Raw genomic sequence first — 13,634 nt, 5'->3', positions numbered from 1 at the left:
TTTCATGTGTGTATTAGCCATATGTATTTCTTCTTTGGAGAAACGTATATTTAGGTCTTCTGCCTATTTTTCGATTGAGTTGTTTTTTTCTTATTGAGCTGTAAGAGCTGTTTGTATATTTTAGAAATTAAGCCCTTGTTGGTAGCATCTATATGGAAAAATAAACTTGGACCAATGCTTCCTATCATACTCACTAATTTATTTGAGATGGATCATAACTTTAAATGCCAAAGCTAAAATTACAAGGCTTCTAGAAAAAAAATATGGAGGCTTTTTTAACCTCTGGTCAGACAAAAACCTCTTAGAACCCAGAAAGCATAAGAACAAAAAAGAACATATTGATTGGGGGACGAGGGGAAGATGGCGGAAGAGTAAGACGTGGAGATCACCTTCCTCCCCACAGATACACTAGAAATACATCTACACGTGGAACAACTACTACAGAACACCTACTGAATGCTGGCAGAAGACCTCAGACCTCCCAAAAGGCAAGAAACTCCCCACATACCTGGGTAGGGCAAAAGAAAAAAGAAAAAACAGAGACAAAAGGATAGGGACGGGACCCGCACCAGTGGGAGGGAGCTGTGAAGGAGGAAAGGTTACCACACACTAGGAAGCCCCTTCGCAGGCGGAGACTGTGGGTGGCAGAGCGGAAAGCTTCAGAGCTGCGGAGGAGAGCACAGCAACAGGGGTGCGGAAAGCAAAGTGGAGAGATCCCTGCACAGAGGATTGGTGCTGACCGGCACTCACCAGCCCGAGAGGCTTGTCTGGCTCACCCTCCGGGGCGGGTGGGGCTGGGAGCTGAGGCTCGGGCTTCGGGGCTTCGGGTCGGAGCGCAGGGAGAGGACTGGGGTTGGCGGCGTGAACACAGCCTGCAGGGAGTTAGTGCACCACCGCTAGCCAAGAGGGAGTCCGGAGAAAAGTCTGGACCTGCTGAAGAGGCAAGGGACTTTTTCTTCCCTCTTTGTTTACTGGTGTGCGAGGAGAGGGGATTAAGAGCACTGCTTAAAGGAGCTCCAGAGACGGGCATGAGCCGCAGCTAAAAGCACGGACCCCAGAGACGGGCATGAGACGTTAAGGCTGCTGCTGCCGCCACAGAGAAGCCTGTGTGCGAGTACAGGTCACTATCCACACCCCCCTTCCGGGGAGCCTGTGCAGCCCTCCACGGCCAGGGTCCCGGGATCCAGGGACAACTTGTCTGGGAGAACGCACGGCGCGCCTCAGGCTGGTGCAACGTCACACCAGCCTCTGCCACCACAGGCTCACCCCTCACTCCGTGCCCCTCTGTCCCCCCAGCCTGAGTGAGCCAAAGTACCCGAAGCAGCTGCTCCTTTAACCCTGTCCTGTCTGAGAGAAGAACAGACGCCCTCCAGTGACCTACACGCAGAGGCGGGGCCAAATCCAAAGCTGAGCCCCTGGCAGCTGTGAGAACAAAGAAGAGAAAGGGAAATCTCTCCTTCTGAGATTGTCATATATGGCTTCTCCGCAGCCTCAGAAGCCATAAAAGCCATATGTGACAAACCCACAGCCAACATCGTCCTCAATGGTGAAAAACTGAAAGCATTTCCACTAAGATCAGGAACAAGACACGGTTGCCCACTCTCACCACTCTTATTCAACATAGTTTTGGAAGTTTTAGCTTCAGCAATCAGAAAAGAAAAGGAAATAAAAGGAATCCAAATTGAAAAGAAATAAAGCTGTCACTGTTTGCAGATGAAATGATACTATACATAGAGAATCCTAAAGATGCTACCAGAAAACTACTAGAGCTAATCAATGAATTTGGTAAAGTAGCAGGGTACAAAATTAATACACAGAAATCTCTGGCATTGTTATATACTAATGATGAAAAATCTCAAAGTGAAATTAAGAAAACACTCCCACTTACCACTGCAACAAAAAGAATAAAATATCTAGGAATATACCTACCTAAGGAGACAAAAGAACTGTATGCAGAAAATTATAAGACACTGATGAAAGAAATTAAAGATGATACAAATAGATGGAGAGATAGACCATGTTCTTGGATTGGAAGAATCAACATTGTGAAAATGACTCTACTACCCAAAGCAATCTACAGATTCAATGCAATCCCTATCAAACTACCACTGGCATTTTTCACAGAAATAGAACAAAAAATTTCACAATTTGTATGGAAACACAAAAGACCCCGAATAGCCAAAGCAATCTTGAGAACGAAAAATGGAGCTGGAGGAATCAGGCTCCCTGACTTCAGACTATACTACAAAGCTACAGTAATCAAGACTGTAAGGTACTGGCACTAAAACAGAAAGATAGATCAATGGAACAGGATAGAAAGCCCAGAGATAAACCCACGCACATATGGTCACCTTATCTTTGATAAAGGAGGCAGGAATGTACAGTGGAGAAAGGACAGCCTCTTCAATAAGTGGTGCTGGGAAAACTGGACAGGTACATGTAAAAGTATGAGATTAGATCACTCCCTAACACCATACACAAAAATAAGCTGAAAATGGATTAAAGACCTAAATGTAAGGCCAGAAACTATCAAACTCTTAGAGGAAAACATAGGTAAAACACTCTATTACATAAATCACAGAAAGATCCTTTTTGACCCACCTCCTAGAGAAATGGAAATAAAAACAAAAATAAACAAATGGGACCTAATGAAACTTCAAAGCTTTTGCACAGCAAAGGAAACCATTAACAAGACCAAAAGACTACCCTCAGAATGGGAGAAAATATTTGCAAATGAAGCAACTGACAAAGGATTAATCTCCAAAATTTACAAGCAGCTCATGCAGCTCAATAACAAAAAAACAAACAACCCATTCCAAAAATGGGCAGAAGACCTAAACAGACATTTCTCCAAAGAAGTTATACAGACTGCCAACAAACACATGAAAGAATGCTCAACATCATTAATCATTAGAGAAATGCAAATCAAAACTACAATGAGATATCATCTCACACCAGTCAGAATGGCCATCATCAAAAAATCTAGAAACAATAAATGCTGGAGAGGGTGTGGAGAAAAGGGAATACTCTTGCAGTGCTGGTGGGAATGTGAATTGGTACAGCCACTATGGAGAACAGTATGGAGGTTCCTTAAAAAACTGCAAATAGAACTACCATATAACCCAGCAATCCCACTACTGGGCATATACCCTGAGAAAACCATAATTCAAATAGAGTCATGTACCAAAATGTTCATTGCAGCTCTATTTACAATAGCCTGGAGATGGAAACAACCTAAGTTTCCATCATCGGATGAATGGATAAAGAAGATGTGGCACATATATACAATGGAATATTACTCAGCCTTAAAAAGAAACAAAATTGAGCTATTTGTAATGAGGTGGATAGACCTAGAGTCTGTCATACAGAGTGAAGTAAGTCAGAAAAAGAAAGACAAGTACTGTATGCTAACACATATATATGGAATTTTAGGGGAAAAAAATGTCATGAAGAACCTAGGGGTACGACAGGAATAAAGACACAGACCTACTAGACAATGGACTTGAGGATATGTGGAGGGGGAAGGGTAAGCTGTGACAAAGCGAGAGAGAGGCATGGACATATACATCACCAAATGTAAGGTAGATAGCTAGTGGGAAGCAGCCACATAGCACAGGGAGATTAACTCGGTGTTTTGTGACTGCCTGGAGGGGTGGGATAGGGAGGGTGGGAGGGAGGGAGACGCAAGAGGGAAGAGATATGGGAACAAATCAGATATGTATAACTGATTCACTTTTTTATAAAACAGAAACTAACACACCATTGTAAAGCAATTATACTCCAATAAAGATGTTAAAAAAAGAACATACTGATAAAATAGACTTCATCACAATTAAAAAACTTTTGCTTATTAAAAGCTATCATTAACAAAATGTATAGGCAAGCTCCAGATTCAGAAAAAAATTCACAAGACACATATCTGACAAAGAACGTGTAGCTAGAATATATAAACAAGTCAAAAATAAAGTGACAACTTTTAACATGTGCAAAAACCTTCAACAGACACATCATAAAGGAAGATATGAATGGTTAAAAAGCACATGTAAAGATACTCAATACATATCATTAGTCACTAGGAAAATGCAAATTAGAATCACAATGAGATACCACTATGTTCACACTGTAATTAGGTTAAAATTTTCAAAACTCACAATACCAAGTACTGACAAATTGTTGAGCAACTGGAACTCCCACAGTTTGCTGATGGGAGTGTAAAACAGTACAACCACTGTGGAAAACAGTGTAGTATTATACTTTTAAGTATTTACCCAAGAGAAATTAAAATGTGTATACACCCAAAAACTTGATAGGAGCTTAATTTACAAATGCCAAAAATTGGAAACCCAAATGTCTATCAACATATGAACAGATAAAAATTTGTGGGACATGCACACAATGGATATGTTCAGCAATGAAAAAGAACAAACTATATACATGCCACAACACAGATAAGTCTGAGAAACAGTATACAGTTGACCCTTGAACAACATGGCTTTTAACTATGTGGGTCTACTTATACATGGATTGTTTCCAATAGTAAATACTATAGTACTACACAATCCCCGGTTGGTTGAACCCATGGCTGTGGAAACATGGATACAGAGGAACTGCAGATACGGAGGACCAATAAGTTATACGTGGATTTTTTGACTGTATGGAGAGTCAGTGCCCCTAACCCTCTCATTGTTCAAGGAGCAACTGTACTTAGTAAAAGAAGCCAGCCACAGAGGAATCTGATTTCATTTGTATGCATTTCTAGAACAGGAAAAACTAATCTATAATGATAGAAAGCAGATCAGTGGTTACCAAGCACCAGGAGTGGTGGAAGACTGACTGGAAAAGAGACACAAAGACACTCTGTGGAGTAATGGAAGTGTTCTAAACTTTGACAGGAGTATGGCTTACGTGAGTATCTAGATTTGGCAAAACTAAACAATCTGTACATTAGAGATCTCTACTTTCACTTAAATAAATCATACTGCAATGAAAAGAAAAGTCTATAGATACAGATAAGTATGCATAAAAAGGATATATATGCCAAAATATTAGTATCAGAATTATAGTGTTTTTCCTATAACTTAAAGATTTTCTTTAATAAACTAGCATTATTACTATATATAGTATATATTACTATATATATTATATTAATATATGTGTGTGTGTATACATATATATATATATATATATATATATATATATATATATATATATAAAAAACTATACTATACTTCCCTGAAGGACCTCACTGAAAAGGTGACATTTGAGCAAAGACCTGAAGGAGGTAAGGGAGCTAAGCCCTATAGATAAAAGTAGGAAGAGCCATCCAGTAAGAGGAAAACTGAAGTACTGAAGTTTAAAAGCCCTGAGGTTTTGAGAAGAGAAGTGACGTGATCTGACATTTTAACAGGTTCACTTTGGCTAGCGTGTTTGGAATAGACAGTAAGGAGCCAAGGATAGAAACAAAGAAACTAGTCAGAGGAGTACAGCAATAATCCAGGTGAGATAGGATGGAGACTTGGTTGAAGGAGGAAGTAGTAATGCTAGAGAAAGACAGTCAAATTCTGAATGTATTTTAAAGCAAAGCTAACATTATTTGCAGTTAGATTGGATGAGTAGTGTGGGAGAAAGAAAAAGGTCAAGGACAACTTCAAGGGTTTTGGCATACACAACTAGAACAGAGCACCTGGTCATTACGATAGGGAAGACTATGGGACAAGAATGGGTTTTTTTTTCGGGAGGGGTGTTGCAGAGAAGAAAGCAGGAGCTTGTTGTTTGGACATACTAAGTTTGAGTAAAACTGAAGATATATAAAATTGGTAGTCATCAGCAAATGGAGAATATTTAAAGCCACAGAACTGGGTCAACTAGCCAAGGGAATGTGTACACAGAGGGAAAAAAAAGAGAGGTCCAAAGAATGGACTCTACAGCATTTCAGGACCTCAGCAAGTTCTTAGCACAAACTAGAAATGAAGGTCAGTAATACCCTGAAGTATATACTGCAAAACTATTTTTAGAAACTTGGAGGAACTTCAAAAAATATAATGAAAAAAGCCTTTTCTATTCTTTGCCTGAATGAGTACTCTCAAGTTTTCACTGATGCTATAAGATGAAATCGACACCTTTTTAAATTACAATCTGAAATTGGAAACTATAGAGAGATAACCCCTGTTCACCATTATTCTAGACCTGTATTTCTGTAATCCCATGGGTGAAGCTTCTCTATCTTTCAAACCATTTGGGAATAAAGGTATAACAACATATTCAGACTACCTTCCTTCAAATAGCAAAGAACTATCTTCTAAGGAGGAACTACATTTGTGTCCTCAAACAAGACTCATCAGTCATCAGATGATGCTCAAAGCTTGTGAGGTAATGATATTCTACACAGCTGTCTGATCCTCAGATATCACTTTGGAGGCAGATGATAAACTACAGATCTGACAACTCACTTTCCATCTCAAGATATTTCTTGAACTTTTTCTTGTTGTGACAGGCTACCAAATTGATTAAACCTAGTCATGGTATTTGACACTATAGCCAGCAGACTTCTATTTGTTGATTGCTATTGATTTTCTTTGATACTTCATTTAAAAATCAATAGTTGGAAAGAAAAATAGGCTTGGTTTACACATACTTAAACATACTGTTGTATGCTGAAGGAGGCACAAGTTTGGCAGGGCTTTGGCATCCAATTATAAGAAGAGCTCTTAACAGGTAAAAGCAAGGGCTTCAGATCGATATGCAGTTTTCTTTCTTAATCAAAGAAAGTGGCTATAAATTAGGCTCATCAGTGTTATTTTCAAGGCTTTCTTGAAGCAAACAAGTTTAAACTTTTTTGGCGGGGAGACAGGGTCTTCCTTGGATTTACATTAAAAAAGATACATCACTAAGAGTTTTTCTTTGTTTTTAAGGATATTTTTAGTACCTGAAGTTCATCCGGGCTTTTATCTTTTTGGCTTTTTTTTTGTTTTTTTGCCGCTCTTCTCCATCTTTCAAAGGCTCTGGTGGAGCTGCGCTTTCAACCACAATGTCAATAATATACTTCTTTAAGGAAAGGTGCTCCTGCAAGATAAATAAATGAAATAATGGTGATGATGATGATGATTAAGAAATAACATAGCATTGATACAGACTACAGTGAGTATGAAAGAATATATAGATGAAAGTAAAAGTAATCTCTATGAAATACTGGTTTCAAAAATTGCTTGGGGAAAAACTGAAGAAACTGTTTTACTTGAGATTTTCATTGACTCACCAAACCTTTGCTGCACATCAATTGCGCTAAATGCTAAGGATACAGCGACATATCCCTGTGCCTTGCAAGCCTACACTGCAGTAGGAGAGGTAAAATATGTACACAAATGTATAATACCAAGCTTGAGAGTTAAGAGTGCTATAGGAGCTCAAAAGGGGAAACAAGATCACTGTTCACTCAGGGTAAAGAGCAAAGATTTTAAGAAGGAAGCACCACGTCTGCTATCCCTTGATTGAATTTGAACATATGGATATTGGGGATGTGTGTATTTGTTTGGGCTGGTAGTTGGTAAAGGCAGCAGGAAGGAGAAAGGAAAAGGGCATCTCAGAAAACAGGCAGAGATGAGAAAGTGGAAGGTGGTTACGGGCAGCAGAAGTTGGCCCCAGTGCCCTCCTTAGCCATCTTGGATTTTACGGCTCATCACTGTAATCACTCCCTTGCATGTACACAACTCGCTTGCCCCTCTGTTCTTCTTTCATACTTGCATGGAAAAATCCTAACCCTAAATCCAACTCCTTCCCTACTCTGTACCCATAACTGAGCAGATTAATATGGCTATAATTACAAACCATGTTGACTACTCTAACTTTAAATTTATGACATTACACCTCAAATGGGCTCCAGTATTGCCAGGCAATCAAGCAACCTTAGTCTACCCACATTCTCCTTCCTAGAAATTATTTTAGACCCTCTCCTTAAATTTCCAACACCATTAGCACTGTAGATCACTTCTTCCTCCCTGACACTCTTTCTTCACTAGGTCACTAGACATCACATTGTCCTCCTAACTCCAGCTGTACCTTCTACGTTTTCCTTGCTAGATCCTTTTCCTCTTCTTGACTGGTAAATGTTAAACATCTCAGACCTATCTTCAGATCCTCCCTCTTCTCTATTCAAACTTATCCATCAAGTGCAGTGACTTGAAACATTATTCACACAGGCAATTCCCAAATTTTTATCCCTAGTCCAGACCTCTCCCCTGAACTCCATTCCTATATCAAACTGTCTCCTGAAAATCTCCACTTAAGTAGAGTATTTCCACCATAAGCATTTCCAAAATAATATTCTACAACAAAACTCTTACGCTCCCAATATAAATTGCTCTTAGAGTGTTCAGTAAATGGTCCCACTATTTGTACAATTGCTCACATCTAATACACTAGTAACTCCTATCAGCTCTACTTTCAAATATACCCATATTAATCCCAATCCAACCACTTCTCCCCACCACCATCACCTAGTCTAAGGCATCATCAGCTCTCATCCATATTATCGCAATAGCCTCTTAAATGTTCTTGCAGCTTCTATGATCTCCAAATCTTTCCTTTACAAAATCAGCGACTTTTAAAAATATAAATCACATCATATCATTCCTCTTATCAAAATCTTGAGTTCTCATCACATTTAGGGTCAAATCCAAAGTCCTTACCATGGCCTACTAAGCCCCCACATCATCAACCTCTCTCACCTCATCTTACACTACTCTCTCCTTTGTTCACTCCTTTCTATCCACAGTGGAGTGGATGCTGTTGTTCCCCACATTCATCAGGAATGGTACTGCGTCAGGACTCTTGTTTCCTTAGCCAAGAATATTCTTCTCCAAGTACTTGCATAGTCTCAGGTAAAATGAACACCCAATCTTAAGTAACACCTTCTATTATTTGCCATCTTCTTATTTTGTTTATTTTTCTTCATAGGACTTGTCTAATATTAGTGCCTAACATCAATATTCATTTGCAATCTCCTGCACTAGAATATAAGTTTCATGAGGGCACTGACTTCGTTTTGCTCAGTGATGTTTCAGTGTCTGGTACTGTGCCTGGCATACGGTAGGCACTCAATAAGTAAATGTTAAATGAATGATGAGAAGAGCATGAGGTAATAAGATCTAAAATAGTATTTGTGGTCAAATGAATGAAGGTGGTCAAAATGTACAAACTTCCAGTTATAAGATAAATAAATCATGGGAATGTAATGTACAACATAGTGACTATAGTTAACAATACTGTATTGTATATTTGAAAGTTGCTAAGAGAATAGATCCTGAAAGTTCTCATCACAAGAAAAAAAAAATGTTAACTATGTGTGGTGATAGACTTTAACTAAACTTATATGGTAAGTAAGTTTACATTTCATACACTATATATATCAAACATTATGTTGTACACCTAAAACTAACACAAATGTTCTGCCAATTATATCTCAATTAAAAAAAGACAAAAATAGTATTTATGAGGGTTTATTCTACAACATATATTGAGGTAAGTACTTTACATACGATCATTTAGTCCTTTATACTAAAAGGTATATATTGTTATTATTCCCATCTTAACTATGAGGAAACAAACACATAATCAAATAACTTTTCTGAAGTTTAAAGGTCAAGATCATGACTAAGCAGCTTTGGAGGTAGTAGTGCTAGAGCCTAAGTTTAAACCCAGACAGTATGATTATGGAGTCTGTATTCTTGACTAGTACCTTACATATATGGCTGGAAAATGAGTTTGAGTCATAGAGTTGTGCTCATTATGAAAATTTTATGCTTAGTGAAGTCAGAGAAAGACAAATCTTTTATGTTCTCTCTTATATGTGGAATCCAAAAAATAAAACAAATGGATATAACAAAACAGAAACAGACTCACAGTCACAGAGAACAAACTAGTGGTTACCACTGGGGCGAGGGATGGGGAGGGACAAGACAATGGAAGGGGATTAAGAGGTACAAGCTACTAGTTATGAAATAAATAAAAGGATGTAGTGTACAGCACAGGGGATATAAATATATATGTTATATAATATATAACTGTAAGTGGAGTATAATCTATGTAAATATTGAATCACTGTGTTGTACAACTGATAAAAAGAAACTTTTCAATTCATAAACCTACCAAAAAAGCAAAACAGAAACACCACAACCAAAGGCAGAAAATATTCTCTCAAATGCAGAAGCAATTATTTTCTTTATTTAATCATTTATTAAATACTTACTGTGACCAGCAAAGGGCCAAAGTGCATACATTATTTCCTAAAATCTTCACAACCCCATAGAACAGGTGGCAATATGTTTACATTTTACAGATATTTAACAAAGGCTCAAAGAGGTTCAATATTATGTCCATGATCACAAAACTCAAGTTCAAAACCACAACTGGCTGACTTCACAAGACCAACCTTTTTTACTACTCCACATTCCCTCCCGCTACACTGCTCATGTGGGCTGAGTCTCTGACATCTAATTTCTATCACTGCATTAAGGAAAGGAAATCTTCCAAATGACATCTTCAATTTTGTGAAAAGTTCAATTATACTATTTTCAGTTGTACATAAATGTTATTTACATATCTAATAGAATCCATTAAGTATTAATAGGATCCTTATTATGAAAATGCAGACATTATATAGAAAAATTTGGATTCTATCCAGAACAAAAAAATTGCATCTTTTAAAAAGACATTACATTAACATACACATTCACACATACAACACACATCATGCCCTCAAATTTATGTTAATTTTTTAAAAACCTCAAAACTAAAAACAAATGAGAATATATATTTTTGTTTAACTTTTTTCTTAATATAAAATCAACATGTTAATTATAGAAAATATGAATAAAACTAAGAAATAAAAATCTCCTATAATCTTAACACCTAAAAATAATTATTTGAGTATATCATCCAGACATTTTTATTCATATATATTTTTATTAAAATGAGCATACCTTTTATATTTTATAATCTGCTTTTTAAATTTAATATTGCAAATATATTCATACCATTAAATACTGTTCTAGAACATAATCTACTGATTATAGCAGTACACCTAATTTTACTAAATGCTTTTTTGTTAGATATTTGGATTTATTTTATTTATTCAATATAATAAATACCAGGGCAATAAATACTCCTATAGTTAAAATTTTAAACACAGAGTATATTATTCCTTTATGATCAAATCATAGAACTGAAATTCCTGGGTTACAGATTACACATATTTTTAAGGCTTCTCATATGTATTCCGAAACAACCAAAATGAGAATTAAGTCCCCACAAGTGATTTGCTAGTATCTAGTGTTTCTGTTTTCTTTTGTCTTTTTTTTTTTGTAAATATGTCAATTTGTTAGCTGAAAAAGTGATATTAGTATGCTTAACAATTTGTTTGTATTTTGTCTTCTGTGACTTAAAATGTGTCTTTTGTCTGGCTTTCTATAGATACATTTCAAGGTTTTATAGATTTGCTTCAGGTGGTTTGCATTATGTTTTCACTTTTTGTAAGAAAGAGACCGCCTTTTGATAAAAGAAATGCATTGTTGGATGTGACACAGGATGATTAGTAGTTATTTTTCCATTAAAACCATGAAGACTATACAGGAAGAAGGTTTTGAGATGGTTTCTGAAGATGGAGAGAATGTACAAAGAAGGTTTTTCACACTGAGAAGTGGTTGAGAAAATTATGGTATATTTCTACGATGAAGTATTAGTCATTAAAACACTTAGGAGAATTCTGAGAAAATGAAGGCAGTGGTAGCAATGTTTAAGATCCTCTCGGAATCATCATATAAATCAGAAAGAAAGATTAGATAGCAAAAACAAAACCCACAGAAAATATTTACAACAAAGTAAGTGACAAGGTATCCCCACAGCCTCCAAATAAAGAGGGTGAGGACAAACTACCAATAGGTCAGCTGTGTTTCAGTGCCTTTGAAGGAGAAATCAGAGGGAAACAACAAGAGTGAATAATGAACTTGAGAACAGAACTCTAAAAGGAACTGTTTTTCACTGGAGAGTTCAATAGGCCAATTTGCGAACAGCATCTAAAACTGAGAGGGGTTTCCCACTCAAATGGCAGGTGAGTAAAAGGTGCCTGCATTAAGAAGGTCTGAACAGTGTGGTGAAGGCTAGGCCCTATGAACTCTTGAAACTGAGCCAAGGAGAAACTGTTAAAAAAGGAACTTAATTAAGCCAACTAGGGATAATTGAGACAAAGGGGGGAAAAGCCTCGATAAAAGCAGAGCAGGGAAACAGAATCAAGAAATTTTAGAAAGCAAGTCACTATATTTTTCACAAAAATAATAGAAGAGGGAGCTCTAAGAAGTTAGAATAGGTACCCTGAGTCACAACTCATTAAAAAAGTCTTATAAAACCAGTTCCACATATAAATAAGCAATACAAAAGTATCAAGGTCAAATGTCAAACTTATTAAAAGAAAAAGAAAATAAGTAGAATAGCAACACTACAACAATGAAAACACACCAAAAAAATCCACAGAAAAGATAAAAATGCAACCTTCTATTTCAAAATAAACTAAAACAAATACAGAAAATGTTCTAACACAAATCGCCATCCTAAGCACCTCAGCATTTAGGTCACAGAACTCAATGAAGACTGCAAAAGAAAATAAATCATTTAAGAAATGAAGATAAAACAGATGACAAAAGATGAATAAACACAACAAATAATGCCTCAGACAACTAAAAGATAAAAGGTGGAAAAATACTTAAAGCAAAAGAAATAAAAATTATTTGAGAGTAAGTGGAAATACAGAAGATAGGGAAAGATGCAGCAAACTGAACAGGAGTGCCTGAAAAAGAAAATCAAACCAAGGGAACAAATCAAATATTAAAAGCTATAATTCAAGAAAACTTTCCTGAAAAAGAATATAATTAAATATTGAAAGAGTACACCACATATCTGAAAATATTGACCCAGAGTGGCTAATACCAAGACATATTGTATTACAATTTCTAAAAATATAATTTATGAAAAAAATTAGATTATCATCAGCCCTTTTGACAGCAATATTTTATGCCAGAAGAAAATGAAGTACAATAGTACCCCCTTATCCTCGGTTTCACTTTCTGTGGTTTCAGTTACCTGTGGTCACCAGGGTCTGAAAATATTAAATGGAAAATTCCAGAAATAAACAATTCATAAGTTTAAAATTGTGTATTGTTCTGAGTAGTGTGATGAAGTCTCACACCAATCTGCTACATGGCCTGGATGTAAATCTTCCTTTGTCCAGTGTTTCCATGCTGCACCTACCCGTTAGTCACTTAGTAGCCATCTAGGTTATCAGATGGATTGTGGTACGGCAGTGCTTGTGTTTAAGTAACACTATTTTACTTAATAATGGTCCCAAAGCACAGGAGTAGTGATACTGGCAATTCAGATATTCTCTTACTTGCCTAATTTATAAATTAAACTTTATCACAGGTATTTATGTATAGAAAAAAACAATACAGCTGACCCTTGAAAAATATGGGGGTTAGTGATGCTAATTCCCACACAGTCAAAAATCTGCATGTAATCTTACAGTTGGCCTTCCATGTTCGCAGATTCAACCAACCACAGATCATTTTATTGAAAATAATCCATGTATA

At 36.8% G+C, this 13,634-nt stretch overlaps 1 protein-coding gene across 2 annotated transcripts in view; it reads right to left on the bottom strand.

Annotated features, from left to right (window-relative positions):
• Positions 1 to 13,634, bottom strand: part of SCAPER (S-phase cyclin A associated protein in the ER) — a 467,237-nt gene that overhangs the window by 265,326 nt on the left and 188,277 nt on the right. For both annotated transcript variants that reach the window (XM_065871326.1, XM_065871328.1), the window contains one exon: positions 6,926 to 7,062. In XM_065871326.1, the coding sequence (XP_065727398.1) occupies positions 6,926 to 7,062 (137 nt within the window). The remainder of the gene's footprint in view (positions 1 to 6,925; positions 7,063 to 13,634) is intronic.

This window comes from Phocoena phocoena, chromosome 2 (assembly GCF_963924675.1).
Source record: "Phocoena phocoena chromosome 2, mPhoPho1.1, whole genome shotgun sequence".
Taxonomy (NCBI): domain Eukaryota; kingdom Metazoa; phylum Chordata; class Mammalia; order Artiodactyla; family Phocoenidae; genus Phocoena; species Phocoena phocoena.
This window is presented reverse-complemented; position numbering and strand designations above follow the sequence as displayed.